Raw genomic sequence first — 24,179 nt, 5'->3', positions numbered from 1 at the left:
TCTTTCTTTCTTTCTTTCTTTCTTTCTTTCTTTCTTTCTTTCTTTCTTTCTTTCTTTCTTTCTTTCTTTCTTTCTTCCTTTCTTCCTTTCTTCCTTTCTTCCTTTCTTCCTTTCTTCCTTTCTTCCTTTCTTCCTTTCTTCCTTTCTTCCTTTCTTCCTTCCTTCCTTCCTTCCTTCCTTCCTTCCTTCCTTCCTTCCTTCCTTCCTTCCTTCCTTCCCTCCTTCCCTCCCTCCCTCCCTCCTTCCTTCCCTCCTTCCCTCCTTTCTTTCTTTCTTTCTTCTTTCTTTCTTTCTTTCTTTCTTTCTTTCTTTCTTTCTTTCTTTCTTTCTTTCTTTCTTTCTTTCTTTCTTTCTTTCTTTCTTTCTTTCTTTCTTTCTTTCTTTCTTTCTTTCTTCCCTCCCTCTTTCCTTCTTTCCCTTTCTCTCTCCCTCTCCCTTCCTCCCTTTTCTATCCTTCACCTCCCCACACACATTAACTTAATGCTCTATCCCTTACACTTTATATTTACCTGTTCAAGTGCTACATCCCCTCAATAGAATATACACTCTTGGGTAGAGATTTAAGATCTGGTTTTGTATTTGTACCCCTAGGACTGAGTGTAGTCTTCTGTATACTAAACACTTATTAAATGAATGTTTACTTGTGCAATTGTAGAGCAGATTAATTTCCTATTCATTTTATGGCTAGCAGCCTCCAGGTTTCCATTTTTGAGTAGCATCTTCCTCATTGGAACTAAAAATCTCTCTAACCACCAGACAAACTTAGGATGATTGTTGGAGCCATGGCAGACTTTCATCCATAATCATTTTTTTTCTTTAATCCTTATCTTCTATCTTAAAATCAATGCTAAGTATTAGTTCTAAGGTAGAAGAGCAGTAAGAGCTAGGCAATTGGGGTTAAATGGCTAGTCTAGGACCACACAGTATCAGCTTCCCTCTTGTACTCCCTCTCAGCCCTTGTAACAAAGGAAAACAGCAAAAGGAATCCAACGAAGAGAAGAGCCAAATCTCAGTGGTTATGGTGGTCCACATCCCCGCTCCAGGACCCCAGGCAAGTGAATTCACTTCCCTGGGTGCCCCCCACTGTAAAACAAGAAAGTTGGGCTGTTGGGCCTTTGAAGAACTCTTCCTTCTTCTTTCTAAATCAAGTATTCCTAGCCTGGGGTCTGTAAACTTGCTTAAAATTGTTTATTTCCTATCACTATTTCAATTTAGGTGATTTTCTCTGTAATCTTTGTTTCCAGTAATCTCCCCCCTTCTACTGAGAAAAGGAACATGAGCCCCATTATCTTCTGATACTCTTTCTCCCTCACCACAGTACAATATTTCATAAAGATAGCAAACCTCTGGATTTCCTGTGTAGAGAGACAGAAGTAGGTTAACATCTATTTGAGTGTAGATATGTTTGTCTAATTTGAAAAATATGAATGAAATACACACCCTGACTTTTTTCCATGTTGATTAGATAAGATCCCATTTCTTGGGTGCTACTAACAGATATGCTAATAACGGGCTTTTTTTGGGGGGTGATAAGAAGCAGAAAATGGCTTTGTCTCTTAAGCGTGTAGAGGACTGGTGTCTAAAAGGAGAGGAAATGGAAGTATCCATGGACTCTGTCTTCTTAGAAAATTTCTAATATCTTCCCTGTCAAGCAAATTATACGATTTCATTGAGGCCTTGGCCAAGAATTAAGACCAACATATGTTCATTAATTCTGCTTGCATATTCTTCGTGTTGATGTTTGGAAAATCTCATCTCTTTCATTCCTCTCATTTTAAAGAGAAACGATGGATTTTTGTTCCCTTAATGTAGGTGACTGGGGTGACTTTATTGTCCGTTCATACACTAAAAGAACTAGAAAAAGGCCTGTTTTCTTCCTCCAGAATCATAAGCTTAGAGCTGAAAGTGACTTAAAGATAGACACTAGGTTCAACTCTGTCATTGTAGAGATGAGGAAACTGAGGCTAATTGAGATTTAAAGAAAGGTCATGGATACTCTTTTTAAAAACTATGACATTCCACCAGTCAGTTCTGTTAAAGGTAAAAAAATACGAGATGATAGGGCTAGGTTTTTGCTCTGGCACTTTTAGGCTAGGGCACCAGTTACATTCCATGTGGAGCTCTGTAGCCAACATGGAATAATCAATCAAATGGTGGGAGTTGGCATTGGAAAAACCTGAGTTCAAATCCCACCTCAGATACTTTTCAGCTCTGTGACCTTGAACAAGTCAGGAATTAAATGCTTCTACTTTAATGCTGCAGAAATGGAGGCTGACATTTGGAGGGTTGATGGTTTACTAAATTGGGAATCAGTAACCCATTAGACCTCAGGAATTAAACCACAACAAACCATGAGAGAGAAGTATAGGGAGTCTGGGAAGGTCAGAGGATAGACTGGTGGGAATGGAGCATTTGGGGAAACAAAGAGGCCCTGACAAAGAAGGCTGGTCATCTAGAGAGAGGCACATCGATGCCAGGGGCCAGAGAAGATACTGAGAACACAACTGGGGAGCCCTAGAACAAGCAGATCGGGGCACACAGGGTCGCCGGCATTCAAGTGAGCCAGCCAGCTTTGGGTTCCAAGAAAGCAGCCCAGGACCGGCCAGAACAGTTGGGCGGTAGGAGTTCCAGTGGGCAGATTGGTTTCAGAGTCCAGGAAATCAGCCGAGACAGATTGGTTCTATTGGACGTGCTTGTGGCTATTGATCTTAGGGAAGAGTCTGCCTGTTGTTGGTCCCAGGATTATGCTACCTGCTGCGCCTGGGCAGGTAATGTTTCCTAGTTGTGTGCCAGCAGCCCAGGCGAGGTAGGGCTTTAGAGGTGCCAAAGGGTCCTGAATAAAGCAGAGACAGAAGGCCAGGCCTTTTAATGGAGCCCTGACAAAGATTAAAGAAGGATTAAAACAAAACACCCAGTACTAAGGCTGAGAAATAATGACTTTTGCATCATGTTCTTTCAATTATTTTGGAATTATATGTACTTCGTGTATGTGTGTGTGTGTGTGTGTGTGTGTGTGTGTGTGTGTGTGCTGATAAAATGCTCTATTTTTCTGGATATAATTGAAAATAATTGGAAATAGCACTGCATCCTAAAGGAGGGATTCTTTTAGTGTTCCTGAGTGACTCCCTGGAAGCCTTGTCCTAGGATTTTTACGTGAGGGGAGATTGTAGGAGGGGAAGGCTTTGGGGGTGGGGGAGAAGAGGAGGAGGAGGAAACTTTGCCAATTTTATGATGGCTTTTTCTTGGATCTTCAGGTGTTCCTACTTGGACAAGCCCAGGAGGATGTGGAAAGAGCTTAACATAAGTAGTAGCCTCTTTCACATATTAACCTGTTAGGAGGAGGTTGTAGAAGCGATGGAGGTTGAAAACAAAAGAAAAAGAATAAAGAAGATGATGTTTGCCTTTGGGGATGATGACATTGTTGAATTGGTCTTTATAACATCATAATACTGCTACTAACCTAATATGTATATATAAAAATATATATTTTGTATAAATGTAAAAAAATTTCATAAAATATACATTATAAAAATATAAATTTTATATATTACATATGTAAATTATATATTATATAATAAAATATATAAATTATATATTATAAGATTATATTATAAATTATTTCATATTATAAATATATTATTAGACATAATATAGTTGTATTTTAATATTGTATATTAAATATAAAATACATATTATATAATTAATATACATTAATTATAATATCTGCTCTCTCTTCTTTCCTCCCCCCCTTGTCTCTTTCTCTTTCTCCCTTCCCATCGTCTGTCTTACTTCCTCCTCCCCCTTTAAGTCATTTAAAGCACTTTTTATACATATCTTGTCTGGACCTCTCAGTAATATAAATATAATTAGTCCAATTTTTAAAAAAGTAAACCTTACCTTCCGATTTAGAGTTAATGCTGCATATTGGTTCTAAAGCAGGCGAGAGCACTAAGGGCTCTGCAGTGGGGGTTAAGTGACTTGAAAGTATCTGAAGCCAGATTTGAACTTACAGCCCTATTTTCTTCAAGTAATAAAACCAATATATTCAGTTAGTTGTAAAAATAGACTTGGATCCAGGACTTCAATCCCCAGAATTCCTTGCTCCACTTCCCCAGAATGCTTTGTAATATCACTGAATTCTCACCTGGCCAAGATTAAGAAGGGGTATTTATTTAACCTGATTGGAAAGGCTTTTGCGGTTTTTTCCTGTTTCCACTTGCAAGCAGACTCTGCTCTTTTCATAATGTAGGTGAGGTTGTTATCCTGTATTTTCTTTAATCCTTAATCTTCAATAAACCTCTAAAAATATAATACTCCTTGCAGAGAGAAACAAATTTCTACCTGCCTCAGTTTCCCCTAAATTTTAATCTTTACATAGTGGTCAGTTTTCTATTTGAACCCAAGCCCAGTACTCTTTCTAAGCTACTCCCATTGGTGACATGCTCTAGTTCCTAGAGTGGCAGAAGGGGACCCAGATTGGAAATTCAGATCCCTGTACCAACGTTTAATTTGCGGATATGGGCAAATCATGTATCCTCTCTGCTTTAGTTTCCTCATCTTCAGGTCTGGAATAGTGGACTTGTGATGTCACTGGCAGAGGAAACTTAGGTGGAGGGAGCTCCCTCCAGCAGAGCAGGTCAGCACCTTCTTTTCTGCTTAGATGGGCTGGCCCAAAAGTCTTAGTCCAGTTGAAATCTTCCATCTGTAGACATCAAAGAGCCATCCACCCTGAGATGTTCAGTGACTTCCCCAAGGTCAGAAAAGCAATATATTTCAGTCAGATCTTGGCTTTGAGACTGTCAATACTATGCCCTGCTTGCTTCTTTTTCATTGTCCTATAAAATGTGGTTAAAAAGATTGGTTTTAGAGTTGCTCTGAGCAAAACAAAACAAACAGCTTTGCAAACTGAAAATATGCTATGTAACTAACTATCAGTAATTATTATTGGAATACATGTCCCTTTTCCAACTCTGATATTCTTTCATTCATGTCTAGTGTGTGGTCCTCTAGTTGTGGATTTCCTTTCCCTAGTACAGATAACATGATAACATCATTCATTTTCCTATCATTAGGAAAGGCTGGGGTATTTTACATTACTTGTTGATTATGTTCAGGGTTTCACATTGGGGTTCCCCTCACTGCAGAGCTGGTGAACCCGATTAAAACTTACTGAGGCAACCATGCTAGTTCTCTTCCCTTCCCTCCCCTCTCCCACCCCCAAGCAGTAAACACATTTGGGATCCGTTTGTAAAACCGTCCCATTGTGAAACTTTTTTTTGAAGTGATGATTAAAGGTTGCTGGCTGACTTTCTCAATGGGGTTTAATGTTCCTTCTGTTTTCTCTCCAGGTGTCATAGAGACTGCCGAAAAGTTGGACCGTGAGACCGTCTCCCATTACTGGCTGACAGTCTTTGCTACAGATCAGGGGGTAGTGCCTCTTTCATCATTCACCGAGATCTATATTGAAATAGAGGATGTTAATGACAATGCGCCCCAGACATCGGAGCCGGTTTATTATCCAGAAGTCATGGAAAATTCACCCAAGGATGTTTCTGTTGTTCAGATTGAGGCTTTTGATCCAGATTCTAGCTCTAGTGACAAGCTGACCTACAAAATAACGAGTGGAAATCCACAAGGGTTTTTTGCAATCCATCCCAAAACAGGTATGTGCAGACAGTGATTTTTTTTACCTTATTTTTATGCAGTATCTTACAATTGGATAATACAAGTGGATAGGGTGCCAGGTGTGGAGCTGAGAATTTGGCCTCAGACACGACTTTGCTGTATGATCCTGGGAAAGTCATTTAACCCTCATTGCCTAAAACTTACTACTCTTCTACCTTAGAAGCAGTATATAGTATTGATTATAAGATTGAAGTTTTTTTTTAAAGCCGTCTTTCGTGCATTTCCTAAATGTTCACAATATCTTGATGGACACCAAGAAAGTCTTGTCCACTTTTTTTTCATTGCAGAGGCTCAGAGAGGGATAGTCATTAACCTCAGTTTTAAAGCTATTAGGTAGCAGAGTAAAATTCTAACTTTGTCTGACTTTTTCCATTATGGCCCATACTAGGCAGAGTAAAAAGAAAAGAGAAAAATGTTGCTCATAACAAATTCTAACATTACAAGAACTTTTGTGTTGGAGTGTGGTCAGAGTGGGAAATAGGCAGAAATTTGGCTCTCAACACAGCCACGGTTGACAGTTTCATTATTTCCTTGAATACTCACTTTTTCCATAAAAGTATTTTATAGCATTGCTTATGATAGGAATTGTACTTTCAGATTAAAACATGTTTTATCTTTCGGCTAAGAGACTGCTGCTGTTCTAGGATTTTTGTCTAAAAGAAAGGTCTTACCAGAAGAATTGAGAGGAACAAGCTAGCCTTGAGGTTGGGGAGTTCTGCTTTTGATCCATATTGGCTTTGGGATCCGAGGCAAATCATATAACCTTTCAGTGTTATGTATTTCAGTATGAGTCACAGAGTAGAGTAAAGAGGGAAGAGTTTCCTCATCTAGGAATTGTTTATACCAGTAAACTTAATGATCTAGGGAAAGAGTGGTCTATCTTGTCCGTTATGTTATTCATTAGGTTTTATTGGGCTTTACTCTTTAGGAGGCGTAAATTGAAGACTTATAAAGGAGTTTTTATCTCTACTCCTAGCAGGTTATAGAGCTTTCTTTTTGCTCAATCTGCACAGATTTGGGGAGGAAGACTTCCTACTACAACTGTTTTACTGTTTATTTCAGCCAATCTTTCCAGAAATGTTCACCAAACACTGTGACATGATAGCTGGATATCACAGTTGATTTTTTAAAATAAGGGGGAGAAGCTAGTTAGCAGATTAATTACCTTCTGTAGATATAAGCACTGCTAGAATCCACATGGCATCCTTTCCCATCTTTCAGGAAGCCTCATGTATCTTCCCAGGAGGTCAGTGTATGAAAGATGATGTTTGTTTAAAAGTCTTTGCCACATTATTCTGAGCTCTTCAGAGTAAGGGCACCTGAAAACGTCTGATTGAGACGTACGAGCAATCTGTTGCCATTTAATTTGACTGTTTACTTTTTATAGATAGGGGAAGTTTTTGCTTAGTCTGCTTATTTTGCAGACTCTATCAGAGAAGCAAGATTTGTCAGAGCTGGAAGGTGTTTTATGGAGAGAAAGTATGGCATAGTGGAAGCAGAAGAAAACACAGTTATATAGCACCTTCTATGTGCTGGGCACTGTAAGGCTTCACAAATACCATCTCATTTGATCTTTACAATCTTGTGAAGTAGTTACTGCTATTATTCCCATTTTACAGTTGAGAAAACCAAGGCAGACAGACGATAAGTGACTTACTCAGGGTCACACAGCTACAAGTGTCTGATTTGAACCTGATTCTTACTCCAGTGATAGCTAGCTACCTCACTGGAAAGATCAGTGAATTTGGAAAGAGGACCTAGATTCATATCCAGGCTCTGCCCCTTTCTTTGTGATCTTAGGTACCTCTCCTCACTATAGTTTCCTTATTTAAAAAAAAAATTCTGAGATTTGGACTACATGGGTCCAAGGTCCCTTTTAACATCAATTCAGAGATTCTATGAGATCATCTCATCACTTCTCATTTGATTGTTGTTGTTTGGGCATTTCAGTCATGTCTGACTTCATGACCCTATTTGGAGTCTTCTTGGCAAAGATACTGGAGTGATGTGCTATTTCCTTCTCCAGAGGGTCACCTAGTATAATGGGGGGATCTGAGAAGAGATGGTGATGATGATAGGGAGAAAGAGGGAATGGGGTTGAGAGAGTGAAGAGATCATGGGAGAAAGAGGGAATGGGGTTGAGAGAGTGAAGAGATCGTTCTTTGCCTTCCCTTCCTTCTGGGGGGCGATAAGCCAAGTCCTGTCTCCTTGAAAGGGGGAGTATGTTTCCCCAGAGAATGTTTTCTGGGAGATGGAGGGCAGGAGACTAGAGAGGGAAAGCCTCAGTGAGATGGCAAAATGCCTCCCTCAGAGGAGCCAGGGCTCCTGAGGTCCAATCTATCCTTGAGAGGCAAGAGGATGTCTTATGCCTCTGCTTCCCCACAGGATGTTAACTGTCAGTCCCTTTCAGGGTCTTAGGACCACTCAACTGCCAAGGAAAGATGTCAGTTCCTTGGGTCAGGCAATCTTGAATCACTGGGTTTTTTCCAGTTACATGTAAAAACAATTTTTTAAGTTTATTTTTTTAGTTCTTCCCTTCCCTCCCCAGACCATAGAAGCCATCATCTGTCAAAATAGATAGATTCTGGCTTTTATGTTTCCACTTCTGTAAAAATGGAGATTTGAATCCCAGACTTCAATCCCCAGAAGTCCTTGGCAGTTCCCAGAATTCCCTGTAGTCTCACCTGAGTGTGAGATCACAAATTATTAAAGAGGCTTTTTGCCTATCTCTCTCTCTCTCTCTCTCTCTCTCTCTCTCTCTCTCTCTCTCTCTCTCTCTCTCTCTCTCTCTCTCTCTCCCTCTCCCTCCCTGCTTCCGCTTCTACGGACATGTGGCTCTCTACCTAGCCGGCTAGATGTAGGTTGCACGTGCTTTCTTATTTTGTATTTTCTTTATTTCTTAATTTAATTAACCTCATAAAAATATAATAGTTTTAGCAGAGAAACTAATTTTAATCTTAGCAGTAATCTTAACACTTCAGATGAGTTTTATAGTGGATGCATTTTAGTTTTTGCATTGCCATTATTCCTAGATACAACCATACAGTCAGTACTGTGTCTGTAGCAGCATTGTGTCTTCCTCACTTTTGAGGGGTTTTTGTTTTGTTTTGTTTGTTTTGCTGAGAAGAGGATGCTCCCCAGGCCCATTAGAGGTTTACAGTTACACAGACCTTGGCCTCCTTTTGGTGATTTTTTTTGGTTTGTATTCTTCAGTGTATTGATTGTATATATTTCTTCTGGTTCTTACCTCACTCTTCATCAGTTCCTAAGAAAGCTTCCTCAATTTCTCTGAATTCCCTCATTCATCCTGTCTTCCTACACATCAATATTCCATCCCATTCATAGACTTCAGTTTGTTCAGCCACTCCACAATGGTCAGGGTCCTACATACCTTCTAGTTTCTTCATTGTCGTAAAATTGCTCTCATTTTGGTAGATCTTTAAAACCTAGCGTTGAGGAGTTCACAGCATAGGAGACCCTTTCTTACTCTTTGGAGACTGGGCTAAAATTTTTGTAGGAGGCTCAGAAATCATTATTTTCTTTTCAGATGAGGGAACTGAGACCCAGAGAGCAATAGGGAAAGAAAAGCTATGCCTTAAAAAAATTCTAATTCCTTGTTGATTTTTAGCAGCATTTATAGACCAGACTTCACTGCACAAAATTCTTACTCTTAATTGTGCTGCAAGGTTAGGTGACATGAATGCACTGGAGGTTTAAAAATCATTGGGGGAAATGAGTATGTAAGGATGACCCAGGTGTGTAGAAGGAATTTTGAGAAAGAAAGATGGCGAGCTTTTTGAGCCAAGAAAGAAAAACTAGAATGAAAGACCTTGAAATAAAAAGAAGAAAAGAAACCATTCTTTTCCCCATTCACATACTTGTTAGTACCCGGTAATGTTCTATTTCCCATGCATTTTGTTTCCTCCTTTCAGAGGAGTGTGAATTATCCAGGGGGGACGGGCTGGTGTTACATGTTCATAACCTTTCCCCAAACCACACAGGGGTTGCATAATATACCCTCCTAGAGGAAGCAAAAGAATAAAAGACAGTCTGTTGGCTAGGATTGCCAGGGAGAACTAGGAGACCTGCCATTGTCCCCAGGGTCTCTGTAAAATAGTGGTAGCCTCTCAGTGTTGTCATGCCTTTGAACAGACACGTGATTTATATGGCTGAGCCACTCCTTTTGAGTATCTACATTTTAACAGCTCTCAAGAGAAACTTCCTCCTGAGAATTCTAAAACACTAACTTCAGTGAGAACAAATCTTCCCCAGGAGTCAACAAGCTAACTCGAGGATAGAAAGCAAATGTAGCGATCTGGCAAGACAGCAGGGGAATAATTTCTTAGCTTTCACAAGGGAATCCCCCCCCCCCCCCCTCTGTCTTAAGTAGATGATAGTAGAGAGAATCACAGTTACATCCAAATACGTGTTAGGGAGAGTTGTATATTACATTTCCAAAGTTGACTTTATCATACACCATGCGAAGGCTAGGGAATACCTTTCCTCAATTCAGTTTGTCTTCTGTGAAGTAATAAAGAACAAATATATACTTGAGTGGTATAGAAGAAAGTTTGGGGCTGTGTCTCACTTTGAAGAGATGCTAAGCCATTTGGGAAACAATATGTTGATGATTCCTTCCCCCTTCTCGTTAAATTAGTTAATGGTCTCTACTTCCATAAAGTTTTAGAAACATTAGAAGTTCAAAGAACACCAAGGAAGGTTTATAGCCATTATTCAGCCATTCCACAGTGGGCAGGTTCCTACGTTCTTTCTGGTTCTTGCTGTCATTTTTGTAGATTTTTAAAACCTAGCATTGAGGAGTTCCCAGAATAGGGAATAAGAATAGTTCTTACTCTTTGGGGGCCAGAGGATAGGCACAAGAGAAGTATTAGCACTAATAAGTAGGCACGAATAAGGATGGATGTGTAGTCAGTGGCCAAGTGAAAGTGGATAGTGGTAGGACGAGCAGGTTAAGTTTAAAACAACATGGAAAGACCTCCATTAAATTTTGAAAGTTGCAATGCTCTGATCTGGTTCAATCCTGAAAGACTTGGGACAGGGAGTGCTCTCCACCTCCAGAAAAAGAACTGTTGGAGTCGTCTTTCACATCTGTGTCTCCAAGATTTTATTTTGGGGTTTTGGTTATGTCTGAATTTGCTCTTAAACAACAGTGATCAATATGGAAGTGTGTTTTGCAATAAACAATGAGAAAAAATTTTGAAGATTGAAACAAACAGAACCCAGAGAACATTGTATACAGCAAAAGAAATGTTGTTTGAAGAGTAACTGAATAATCTTCTCTAGAAATAGAACTAATAAATAGAAACATACTTGACATAGTTTTATACATACATACACATATGTTTATATGTATATATCTGTGTATACATATATAATATATAATACAGAAACATATATGTTTGCATGCACTTTTTTTTGGTCAAAAGATTCTCTATGTAGGTTGGAGAGGGAAGGAATTAATGTAACACATTTTTTAAGAATTACAAAAGAACGTTTGGGTAATTAATTGATCATTTAATCACTTAGTCACCTCAATAATATATTAACTCATCAGTTACTACTCTAGGGAGAAAATCACTTGACTTGAAAGTGAGATATTATAAATCATCATTGCAACCTTTTTTTAGTTCTTGGTAAGAAATCATGTCTAAACCTTGGCAGTTAATAAAATAAAGCCCCTTTCAGACTATCTCAAAGGTCCCATTTTAGGGATGAAGAAATAGCAATTCAAAGAGGTTGTCTTCTACTCCAGATTAAGAAGTTAAAAGGAGATTCTTTTGTCTAGTCGTAGTTCTTTTCACATTAGAGAACTCCGATAAAAGTACTGTAGGATTTTCTTAATGTAGAAAGAGTGCTGAACTACCAGTCAGGAATACCTGAAAAGCTGAAGTTGGCTTCTTATGTTACTCCCTCCATACTGTCCTGTTTATTATTCCTAACACACAGTCCTTCTCTCTCATCGCCTTCTGTCCCTTTTACCATGCCCTTCTTCCTCAGCAGCTTCCCTTCCTCCACTCTTTGGCTTCCTTCAGGACTCAACACAAACGCTCCTGCTTTTTCCAGCTGTTTGCATCTCACCTTCTGAAATGATCTCCCACCTCCTCTGCATGTATCTTGTCTAGACTTATTTCTATGCTTATTCCTCCCATTAGGATGTAAACTCCTGAAGGGCAAGGACTGTTACTGCTTTTTTATGTGTTTGTTTTGCATCTCTAGCACTTTGCACTGTGCCTAGTAAGTGCTTCATAAACTGTGTTGATTGATTGACTCCTATTAAATTTCATCTTACTGGATTTGACTTATATTCAGGATTTTGAATAGGTCTCTTAAAATCCCAATTCTCTCATAAAATGTCTAGCTTTTTGTTCCAGCTTGTGCCATCCTAGAAATCTAGTAAACATGTATGCCTCCAATGAAATCATTAATTAGAAAAAATGCTGAACAGATCAGAGCCAGAGACAGAGCTGAGCAGCATTCCACTCGAGATTGCCCTTCCAAACGAATAGTGATCCATTAATCACTGTCCTTGAGATCCAAAGACCTCCAAAACAACCCTCATTGTGACTGTTGTCCAGGTTGGGTGTCTCAGTTTTATCCAAAAAGATATTATGAGAAGCTTGTCCGTTGCCTTGTTGAAATCTGGGGACAGACATTGTCTACAGTATTCCCTTGATTTATTAGTCTGGTCATTCCATCAAAAAAGGAAACATTCTATGGGAACTCGTATATGAGTTCGGAGGAATCCCTGTTTTTCTTTCCAATTGCTTCTTATTTAGATGCCTCTTTAAAAAATGCCTTCTAAAATTCCTACCAGGAACTAACACCGGGCTTATCAGTCCATACTTTGAAGCATCTGTGTTCTTGCCCTTTTTTATATCTCGTGGGACATTTGCCCATCTCCAGTCTTTGGGCAAAGCTTCCCTATGACACATTTTTTCAAATGTGAATGAGAACAGTTTAGTAATCCTTTCTTCAATTCTTTTACCACCTTGGGGAAATCATCCAGACATAGCAAATTTGAATAAATTCACTGAAGACAGCCTCACTATCTTTTTGTTTATCTTAGGATTTCAATATTATTGACCACATTTATCCTCTTTCCCAATCTGCAGATGATTTTTCTTCGTAGAGAAAACAGAAGCAGAAGGAGATTTTGAATTTTTGTTGTGGTTCAGTCCAATTCTTTGTGACCCCATTTGGTATTTTCTTGGGAGAGATGCTAGAGTGGTTTGTCATTTCCTTCTCCTGCTCATTTTCCAGATGAGGAAACTGAGGCAAATAGGGTTAAGTGACTTGTCCAGAATCACACAGCTACTAACTGCCCGAGGCTGTATTTGAAACCAGAAAGATGAGTTCTGACTCCAGAACTAAAGCTTTATCCACTACCATACCCAGCTGCCTTTTCTGCAGTCTGCAATTTGAAGTCTTAAAGAGTTGCCTAGGATACTGAGAGATTAAGCCAGTAGTTGCCTGAAGGTCTTCTCTTAGACCTTGTACACCTTGCTATCTCTCTTTCTATAACTTTTTCACATCTTAAATGATCTGTGAGTTCCTTTGTGTAAGAAGGCGTCTCTTTATCCAGATTGCTTTTTCTTCCTTATTGGAATTATTGGTGTTTGTGACTATTTTATTAATTTAATTATTTTATTTTTTGGAGAGCTTCCCATCACTTTAAAGCTGACTTTCCTTATAGAATCCAAGACATGAAATCCTATGCAACAGTTCCCAAAATGTTGAAATCTTCCATCTCAAAAGCTTGGATAAACACCACTATTTCCAGTCCACCCCTTTCCCCCCATCTGTCATAACTTCTAAGAAGGTATAGTTACTTCCTCCTAAGATTATTATCCTACATCAGAAACAATTTCTTCCCTTTTGATGAGGATGAGGATCAGTTCCAGAATAGTCGTGTTTCTCATCTTTTCTTCTAAAGGGTGAAATCTGAGTGAATCATTTCTTAGCCTCTTTGTTTTTTTGTTTTTTAGTAGAGAAAGAGAGAGCCCATCAGCCAATGTCTGGATGGTCAAAGTTTCTCATTACTGTATCTGTGCCATTTATTTTAAACCTTTACTTTCTGTTTTAGAATTGATGCCAGATATTGTTTCCAATGCAGAAGAATGGTAAGGGCTGATCAGTTGGGATAAGGTGACTTGCCCAGGGTCACACAGCTAAGGAAATATTTGGAGGTCAGATTGGAACCCCAGACCCTCTTGTTTCTGGGGCTAGCACTTTATCCACTGAGCCACCTAGCAGCTGCCCTGACTGAGCCTAATTTAATAATCTGCTCTCTCTGTTCTCTGGGTCTCCTTTGTCAGATTATCATGATTATCATCTATGTCAAACCCATTATCTATAGATATAGTCTCAACCTCTGCCCTCTGCATTCTTTTAGGCCCCCCAGATGTTTATGTCCAATCCCTGTCTCTTTTCCAAGTGCCAGTTCTATTTCACAAAGTGCTTCTTGGATATTTCCAACTGGTTGTTAAATGGCATGTCTAAAACACAAGCCATTATTTCCCCCCCTAAACTCACCCTTCCCCAGTCATCCAGGTCTGCAGCTTCAATGTTATCCTTGACTCCTTGCTCCCATATCCACTTATTGGCCATTTCTTAGCATAACATCCCTCTCTCTCCACTCACAGCCACCATCTTGGCCTAGTCCCTTACCATTTCATACTTAGATTATTAAAATAGCCTCTGATTTGATCTCCCTCTCATAGCCACTCAAATTATTTTCCTAAAGCAAGGAATGACAATGGCAGCTTCCCCCCCACCCCCACTCAGTAAACTCCATTGGCTCCCTATGACTCCACTCAAGGATCAAATAAAAACTTCTTCAACTTTTAAAGTTCTTCCCAATCTTCATATCTTTCCAGTCTTATTATTACACATTTCTCCTTTCCACACTGTATTCCTAGCCACCTATCCTAGCCTTGGATGCTGTTCTTCACTCATGATCCTTCATCTCCTATCTCTGTGTCTTTTCCCCAGCTGTTATCCATGCCTGGAATGATCTCTTTTCTCTCTCTCCTCTTCCACAGTCCCAGGTACATAGTAGGAGCTTTAACAAGTGCTTGTATCTTGATGAAGCTGCTCCATGCTCCTTTTGTCCAGATATGGTAGGTGGGCTGCTTCTAAGACATTTGTTCTGTTTCTCACTTCTTCGGTTCTGTCTCAAAATGCCTTCTACCAAGGTTCCCACCTCTTATTTCTCATTCTACATGTAGAAATTCATCTTCTTTGTTGAGAATACATCTGCCAGACAACCATTGATTTTTAGGGGCAGAGTGGATCCAGCAGCCTGCAAAAACTACAAGAGAAACAGGGGCCATAGTTTGACTTCTTATCTGGCTCAATCCATCCTTGTAAATGAATCCCCTGGACAGCATTTCCAACTAGCAGTCATCTCTCTGACCCTTCTTTTGAAAACTTCCATTGGAGGAGATCCTACCTTCCAAGTTCCAAGGAGATCCTTTCCCCTTTTAGATAATTGTTTGGAAATTTTTACTGACTCTAAAAGCTTAAATTTGTCCTTCTACCAGTTCCATACATTGCTCTGAGTTCTTCTTCTCCCTGCTGCCATGCAGAGTAGTAAGTCTCTTCATGTGCCGGCCCCTCAAATATTTGAAAACAGCAATGGGATCTTCTTGAAATCTTCTCCTCTCTATGCTTATCTATATATTCATTCCTAATTTAATTTGTACCGTTTGAATAGGATGTTGACTTCTATTGCTGTTTTCCAGTCATAAGTCTCAGTGCATTAAGATCTCCGATTTTGTTTATTGCCCATAATTGGGATATTCACATCTACGCATCTGAAATCCCGAGTATTACTATTTTCCCTCTGCCTGGAAGTTGTCTCTTGTGACTTTCGTGGCACCTTCACTGCTATCTTTCTTCTCGTGTCATATCTGTTATTCTCTGCAGCATCTGGCTTAGTTGTTGAGTGTGGATTATTTTCTCCCCTCCCCTTTCCAATTTCAGTTTAAATTCCTCTAGATAGATAGATGTACAAGTCTCCAAGCAAATATATTTATTCTCTCCTATCTTCACTTTAGATGCCAAAGTCTAACATCCCTATCTCTTAAACCCTAGTTTTCCAAATCCAAATCCCCTACCTTATTTTCATCTTCTTAGCTAGATTCTTGCTTCCTCTCTTTATACCCCTTTATCTTTTAACGTTTTTACCCTCAATCCACAATACTGATGAGAACACCATCTTTTCCTTTAAGATCTTCCTGCCTTAAGATTCTTTCATGATCCCTCACTTTTTTCAGTTCTTTTTGGCAGGATCATTTGATTCATCAAAAATAAGATGTTGTTAGGTTGACAAGTCTTCTTTAAGAAGCTCTCAATCATATTCCGAATGCATGCCTCAGGAAGACAGCATGTTTCTTTATTATTCATATCACAGTGACATATGTACTCCTCAGCAAGGAGTTACCATCTTCAAGAATATGTCTTCCTGTGCTCAGTAGTGGATATCCCGTCTCCTAGAAGCCCTGTGGAGCAGAGCAAACTGTTTTTGATTTGGAAGGTCTAGTTTCTTTCTCCCTGGGTAGAATCTGGAATCTATTACATAGCTTGAATAAGTTTGATGATATGTCTTCTTCCCTTCCTTCCCTGGGTTGTCTTGCAACCTCCTGACACGGCTTTGGATTCTCCTGTGCATCCTTAACAGTCTTCCTCTTTTTTTTTTAACTTTGAGAAGTATTTTTCCTGCATTCTTTTAAAGGCAATTTCCTTTTCCTTTAGACAGTCCAGAAGGTTAAAAGACTTCTTCTCCTTTGGCAGTCACTTTATTAAGCACCTGCTATGTTCTAGGCACTGTGCTAAGTGCTAGAAATACAAAGAAAGTCAAAAAGCGTCTCTGTTCTCGAACTCACAGTCTAATGAGGGAGACAACAGATAAATAACTATGTATTAACAATGGGTAGACAGGATAAATTGGAGATAATCCCAGAGGGAAGGTAGGAAAAAGGAATTTGCATTTTTTACACCTGTAGTTTATTGATTCTGGAAGGAAAACTGTGTTTCTTTTGCAAATCATTGGAATATGCAAATGCAACATCACATTATCCTGTCTTGGTTTGTTCTTAATAACTATATAAATAAAGTAAAATGATTAGGTTTTAGTACTTCCAAAAGGAAATATGTGCTTCCTGTGTGAATAAAGTTTGATGAAGGGAATAAGAGTTCAGTCTTAGGGGAGAATCTAGCTTCTCATTTGTGAAAGTAAATTTGACATCTTCCAACCAAATGTTTACTGGATCCATCCAGTCAAGTATTTTATAACATCGGATGATATACTAGGGGTTTTACAAATAAATATGCTTCAGAAGATGCCTACGCATAAAATACAATATTTACACACACCCCCAACCTAGAGAGTCTAAGCACATCCAAGACAATCTAATAAACTAACTTCACATGAGTACAAAGAGATTGTAATGCACAGGTTTGATTTCTTTGGTAGGAATTAACCAGAGGCAGGCGATGAATCCATTTAAAAGACTAGAGTTGGTCATGGACTAGTGGAAACGGGACAGAAAGCTTTATCAGAAAAGGACAACTTTGTAGGAGAAATGAGACTGTATGAGGCAGGTGAAATTGGTAGAGAGAAAGTATTTAAGGGAAAGCTGCAGACTTTAGGCTTTACCCTTCCGTTTTTTATAAATAACAATTTCCTTAGGAGAATTCTAATCACCTGGGACACTTTCTCTTCTTTGGTAGATGATCTTAAATTGAATTTAACATTTAAATTTAAGCATCTATTTTGTACCGTGTGGTGTTCTTGGCATTCTTCTGAATTCTGATGAGAGTAATCATATTAATTTGGGAAAAGAGGGGAAGGGATAATTCATTTGTCTAGTTTAAAGTGGGGGAGGGATATATATATATATATATATAATATGTGGTTTGCCATTTCCTTCTCTGGCTTATTTTTCAGATGAAGAAACTGAGGCAGACAGGGTCCATTAATTTGCCCAGGCTCACAGTTAGTAAGGGTTTGAAGTTGGATTTTAACTCATCTTCCTGATTCCAAGCCATCAACTATTAACAAAAAAATAGATTTGATGTAGGAATTATTTTTGCCAGAATCCATCTAGTTTATATGTTGATGGATTCTTTTATGCTGAGCATTTTTCTCATCTCAAATTATAACTTCAAATAATATGATAATATGGACATGAATATTATTTAATGTTGAGTTCCTTATCAGAATTTTATTATAATTGTATTTTCAGTTATTTACTAATTGGGGAAAAAATAAATCTCAAAATTATTTTCATGTATTTTCTCTTCTAGCAATCATTTTATTAATGAATCTAGCCACCGCCTCCCTAAAATATCAAATCTTCGCTTTTCACTTCTTGATTTGCATAAGTTATGTCTTTAAAGTTTTTTATACACATTCAAATTTCATAAACATTCAAAATTGCACTCATGTAAAAGTTTGATCAGTCAGATCTCTTCGACGATGAACAGAATATTTTCTTAAAGGTAACCAGTCAGTCAGCACATATTGCCAACTTTATGTCAGACATGTTCTCTGATCTGAAGATGCAAATACACAACATGAAACAACCTCTTACTCTCAAGAAGCTTACATTCTAGGGGGCAGCTGGATAGCTCAGTGGATTGAGAACCAGGCCCAGAGATGGGATGTTCTGGGTTCAAAATCTGACCTCAGACACTTCCTAGCTGTGTGATCCTGGGCAAGTCACTTAATCCCCATTGCCTAGCCCTTACCACTTTCCTGTCTTAGAATCTATACATAGACTTGATTCTAAGGCAGGAGGTAAGGGTTTTAGGGGGGGGGGGGAGCTTACATTTTAATGGTAAAGAAATATAACTATAAGCATATTCAGAATAAAAGCAAAAATTACTTGAGTAAGTTGTTACCATACAGCCTTTAAAAAAATAACGACCATTAATGCATGTATAACCTATAAAGCATTTGAGTTTGAAAAACTGGACCAAAGTTTTGACAAGATAATTATTTTAAAGGCTTTCTTTCCCCCCTCTCTATTTTGTTCTTTGTATTTTAATTGTCTGTGTTTTGTGATAGGGTCATATTTTTAAACTCAAGTTACTGTTTCATTTCTATACTCTTCATAGCATTTATCTATATTGCTTTATATAGTACCCCACCGATTATTTTTCCTTTAAAAAAAACTCAATAGTAGTTACCCTATTTAATATGGGAAGTATTGTGCACTTACTATTAGGCATATAGTATTGGATTGACTATTGGTAACTTTTGTTAGACATCACAGATTAATAAAATCCTAATAGCCAGTGGTAGAATGGGTAATCACTCAAGCCCTCAATTCTGTTATCAGTTTACATCCAGTTTTACTTGTTCCAAGCAAATGGCAGTTAACTTGTGGCTGAAATAGCAAATGAAGAAAGTAATTTGGGAAATAGCGATAGTTGCAAACAATTTCCGAGAATTTCCTGTAATCTACATATCAAGGAAGGAAGGAAGGAAATAAGGGACCTGTGACTTTACAGTGATGGTGATTCATGTTTTTCAAATAACTTCTCTATTGTTTCCTGACTCCTGATCTGGTTTTGAAGTACTGTGAATATTTGTCTGTATGTATTTTTCCAGGCTTTTTAGGAATTTTCACAAAGTGAAATTTCTTATAGGTCTCAAATTTATCTTTTATTTAGTCATGAAGACTAATATGCAGTCTGATCTCCCTTCCCAGGACTCCCTTTTGCTAATGTATCTCTTGGCTTTGCCTTCAACACTAACAAACATTTGTTGTTTACGTTATCAGGCCTCCCTTTTGGTGCTGGTGATACAGAGTAATATAAAGTAACATAGTCTGTGACCTCCAATTGCTTATCGCATATTGGGAGATGATACAATGTCAAGAGTTTCACTTGGTACAACATAGGAGACAAGAACACTGGAGGAAAAGATACAGAAAAAGGGATCTAGGAAAAATCTTAGCTGGAAGAGAATACGTTAACCTGAGGGCATTAGTGATACTTCATAGAGGTGGTCAAACCTGAGCTGAGCCAAGAATTAAAAAAAATCCTGAACAATGATGAGGACAAGATTCATTTTAGGCCTTTAATTGGTCCTACCAAAGGAAAATGAAATAAGCTATAATTGATACCAGTAGAAATTGTGGAGGCATAGTGAAGAGATACTCTTAATTCCCCATCACTTGGGCTTGGCCAATTTTATTCTTAGATTCTTCTGGATACTTTACACTTTCAAGGAGAGTGAGCATCCCATACTCAAGAGGGAAATGTAATGGGCTACAATCATTGGCCCCAGGCACTTGGGGGTGGGTGGGGGGGGGGAGAGAGAGAGAGAGAGAGAGAGAGAGAGAGAGAGAGAGAGAGAGAGAGAGAGAGAGAGAGAGAGAGAGAGAGACTGAGAGAGAGACTGTCTGATATATAACTTCTTTCTTTCCCCATAAAGTAAGAGTTTTGAATTTGGCACTATAAGATTCTCTGAATGGAACCCCCAAACAACAGCTGTCTAGATTCCATTCCCAACCAGATTCCAAGATAAGACTGGGAGGGACCAAGCAGAACTCCTTCAAGAATTTGTGGATATATAATGTTCCCTTCTTTAAGATAACATAGTCTTAATAGCCTTGAATGGGGATTGTCTAGAGTCCTACAGCCCAAGAAGTAATTGACTCTTTTTTTCCTTTTCCTTTCCTTTTCTCTTCTCTTTTCTCTCCTCTCCCCTCCCCTCCCTGTCCCCTCCCTCTCCTTTCCTGTCTTTCCCCCTCCTCTTCTTTTCTGAGGGTTGGTTACCTTTGCCAATTCTGTTATAGTGTAGTATCATGGAAAGTTCCCCTGGCTGCTTTGTACTGGTAATGCAGTCCTTAGCCCACTCAGGGCAGAGAACCACTTCTTGTTGCTAGGCATCCTTTGTAGCACCAAGCACAGTGTAGTAATTAAATACTTACTGAATGAAAGATTTAGGGAGATAGGGGGTGAATAACACCAGCCTTCTTTCCCCTATTCTGGAAAAAGGCAATCAGAGCAATCATGAAACAGAATTTCTGATTTGTCCCTCTCTTAGCTTCTTCCTCTTCTTTTCATCTTCCCCTCAACTTATCTGTTCTAGCCTCTGTTTCTTCTCTCCTTATGTAAGGATGAGAATATTTTTTATTCTATTAAGTCTTAAGGCACAGATCTACTGGATAAAGTCAGCCAGAGATTTGAGGAAGAAGCCAGTGACCTAGAGAACAATGGTGTTTTCTTTGCAGTCTTTGCATAAATAGAAGTGTTGTTTAGAAGTCAAAAGTTCTGTGGTCCATAAAACTAGAGTATTATTCTAGTTTCATTTTTATCAAATATATTAGTTTCAAATGTAGCCTTAAAAATTAGACTATTTTGTCATTTGGAATTTCAAGTGCTCTTACTAACAAATATATGGACTTTGGCTTAACCTCCATAAATATCAGCTTCTTTTTGTCTAGGGTGAGGGGTTGGGATAGATGACTTTGAAGACTCTCTTTCCTGTTCTAAAATCTTATGATTTTTACATCTGCAGTTTCATCTCATATTCATCTTTTTCTGGTGCTCCTCACATAAATGTTTCCAACAGCGCAGATTCCCATGACAACCAAACAAGACTACACAAGGGGGATAGGTATTATTTTAGACCACTGTTTGATTTATTTTAGACTGGGCACATGAGCAAGTTTATATTTTAATGGTGTTCTGGGACTTCACTTAAATCGAATTAAGGTCACATGTGGCCTACTTTAAATTATCTCCTAATGGATGGTAAATTCCTTGAGGACTAGGTCTCGGTTATTTTTTATCTCTATACCTCCAGCACCCAGAACTAAGGCTGGAGGGTAATGGTGAGACTCCTAGTAGGATGACCAACTGTAGGAAGGGGACTTGAACCCCTTTTTTTGGACCCTTGAACTATTTTTAATTGTTTCAGAAAAGTGAGACCTTAGATTAGTCTTCATTGTTCCGGAAGGGAGAGACCTGACCTGTTTGTACTCCTGGACCTGGATAATTAGCAACTTTTTTTTTCCTTTTTCTTTTTTATTTAACTCTTGGGAGAGCAGTTTAGGGGAGAAGAGAGTCCGAGACTGGGCAAAAATGTCTCTTCTTAAATCCTTCTCCCCTGGGCTTGTGGCTCTACTTGGCTCCTTCCTTTTCTTTTGGGAGTCAATCTTTCTGTATTTGGTGATTCTCTGATGCTATGGCACCCCTGCGTGTATTTGATAGTCCCCATACAGGATAGTGCCTTGTACACAGGAAGTACTAAGGTCTTCTCTAAATTTTTAAAATTTAAATTTATTGAGGTCATACTATTTAAAGAGATACCAGTCAAGTAGGGCTCCTTCCATAGAGACCAGACAGAAGAAGAAAATGACTGTCAGAATGGGTTCCCAAACAAGGGGAGATCCCACTCAAAACCTGGGCAGCCTCGAGAAACTGTTTATGACAAGACTGATCCGGACTCAGCCAATCCCTTTAGTATTCAGGGTGTTCTCTGCTGAGTCAGCCTTGCTCTCAGAGCTGAGTTTATTTGCTTTGGCCTCATGAACTGGACTTCTTTAAAAAAACAAAAAACTTTTTGAACTTTGTGCTTTCTTAACTATGTTGGGTACTAGATGATATGTAAAAAGAACATTTATCATTCTTTTGAAATTGTTTCTCAGTTTAATTGGGAGCTTACTGTACTGAGGTTGGGGTTTGTTTGTTTTTGTTTTTGTTTTTAAGGAAGTTAATTTCTTTTTTTTTTTTCGGCGCCTTTAATTTATATTCTGGAGAACCATTCTTCAATTAAAGAAGTAACAAGGGAGATTGTCAGGGATTTTAGGACTTGCTCTGAGTGGTTTACTAAAGCAGGCGTCTGGAGGTAGGGTTACCTGGTTGTCAGCTTGGGGCACTTGGAGGGTCAGCCTCTGATCCTGAGTTGATTTTTTTCAGTATTCCTTGTGGTTTCACTCTGGTTTTTCTTGCCTGGACTTGTCGTCGTCGTCTTCTTTTTTTTTTTGATTGTTTGTTTCTTTGATCTTTCAGTATTTCTTTTTTCCCAATTATGTGTAAAAAACAATTTTTAACATTAGTTTTCCTTCCTTCCTTCCTCCTTTCTTTCTTTCTTTCTTTCTTTCTTTCTTTCTTTCTTTCTTTCTTTCTTTCTTTCTTTCTTTCTTTCTTTCTTTCTTTCTTTCTTTCTTTCTTCCTTCCTTCCTTCCTTCCTTCCTTCCTTCCTTCCTTCCTTCCTTCCTTCCTTCCTTCCTTCCTTCCTTCCTTCCTTCCTTCCTTCCTTCCTTCCTTTCTTCCTTCCTTCCTTCCTTTCTTTCTTTCCTTTTTTCTTTCTTTCTCCTCTCTCTCTCTCTCTCTCTCTCTCTCTCTCTCTCTCTCTCTCTCTCTCTCTCTCTCTCTCTCTCCCTTTCCTCCCTCCCTCCCTCCTTCTTTTACATAACCCTTACCTTCTATCTTAGAATTAATACTAAGTATCAGGTCCCAGGTAAAAGAAGAGGTTTGGGTTGGACAGTTGGGGTTAAGTGACTTGCTGGAGTCACCCAGCTTCAAAGTGTCTGACTAGATTTAAACTGAGGACCACTCATCTTCAGTCCTGGCTCTCTATACACTAAGTCACATAGCTGCTGCCCTTCACCCTCAGATTTTTAAGGACAGCTTTCACATCTCTTCATTTAACCCTGTATTCTGTACCTTGTGCCTAGTAGATGTAGCCTTCCAAACTTTTCTTCTCTATTATTATGAGAATTAATAAAATAATCTAGATTTCTGCAAATAATGAAAGTAATCCCTATCCTAGGTCAGGAAAACATTATTTAGTGTAAATATTAGAATAAGGAATGGGCTTTTCTTTTAGATTAAAGAAGAGAAAACTGGTTCTGTTGGACATGGAAGTAAAAGGAATAGCAGCCTAGATGACAATTTGTGAAAATTCAGATCCAGGAAAAGAAATAATTTTTCAAAACTGCTTCATCTCTACAGTACTCTTTATTTTAACTTTACTCTCACGCCTAAGTATTCCCCCTCCCTTTGTCGCTTCACTGAAGAAACTCCTGTCCCTCGTACGGTAGTTAACAAAACGGATTAGCTTTTTAGGAATAAAAATGTCTGTATCGTCTGGCCATGGCTTTTTGTTGTTTATTGAAATAATACCTCTTCCCCAAAGTGCTTCAAGTCTAAGTTTGTACAATTGTACTCGGTGGTATTATCATTCTTTTACTGTAATTGTCTCTAATGTCACTTATTCATAAGGTATAATGGATACCCTGGGAGCCATCTCAGCTCAGGTAGAAGCATTCAAATGGCATAAAACCACTTTTTAGATAGATCATAGCAACAGTAAGCCCTGATGAAATTATGCCTATATTGAAGATGCCAAAGACCAAAAAAAATACATTCTTTATTACCAAATAATGTTTAAATGTCAGGATTAAAGGCCTTAAACTATTTGAATAATAGGATATAGGTACCATAAACTT

The 24,179-nt window shown here is 38.6% G+C and overlaps 1 protein-coding gene across 5 annotated transcripts in view; it reads left to right on the top strand.

Annotated features, from left to right (window-relative positions):
* Positions 1–24,179, top strand: part of FAT1 (FAT atypical cadherin 1) — a 165,205-nt gene that overhangs the window by 67,120 nt on the left and 73,906 nt on the right. For all 5 annotated transcript variants that reach the window (XM_056802981.1, XM_056802979.1, XM_056802978.1 and 2 more), the window contains exon 4: positions 5,349–5,663. In XM_056802981.1, the coding sequence (XP_056658959.1) occupies positions 5,349–5,663 (315 nt within the window). The remainder of the gene's footprint in view (positions 1–5,348; positions 5,664–24,179) is intronic.

The sequence above is a fragment of the Monodelphis domestica genome, chromosome 6 (genome assembly GCF_027887165.1).
Source record: "Monodelphis domestica isolate mMonDom1 chromosome 6, mMonDom1.pri, whole genome shotgun sequence".
Lineage (NCBI taxonomy): Eukaryota > Metazoa > Chordata > Mammalia > Didelphimorphia > Didelphidae > Monodelphis > Monodelphis domestica.
Note: the sequence above shows the minus strand (reverse complement) of the source record. Positions and strands in the feature narration are given on the sequence as shown.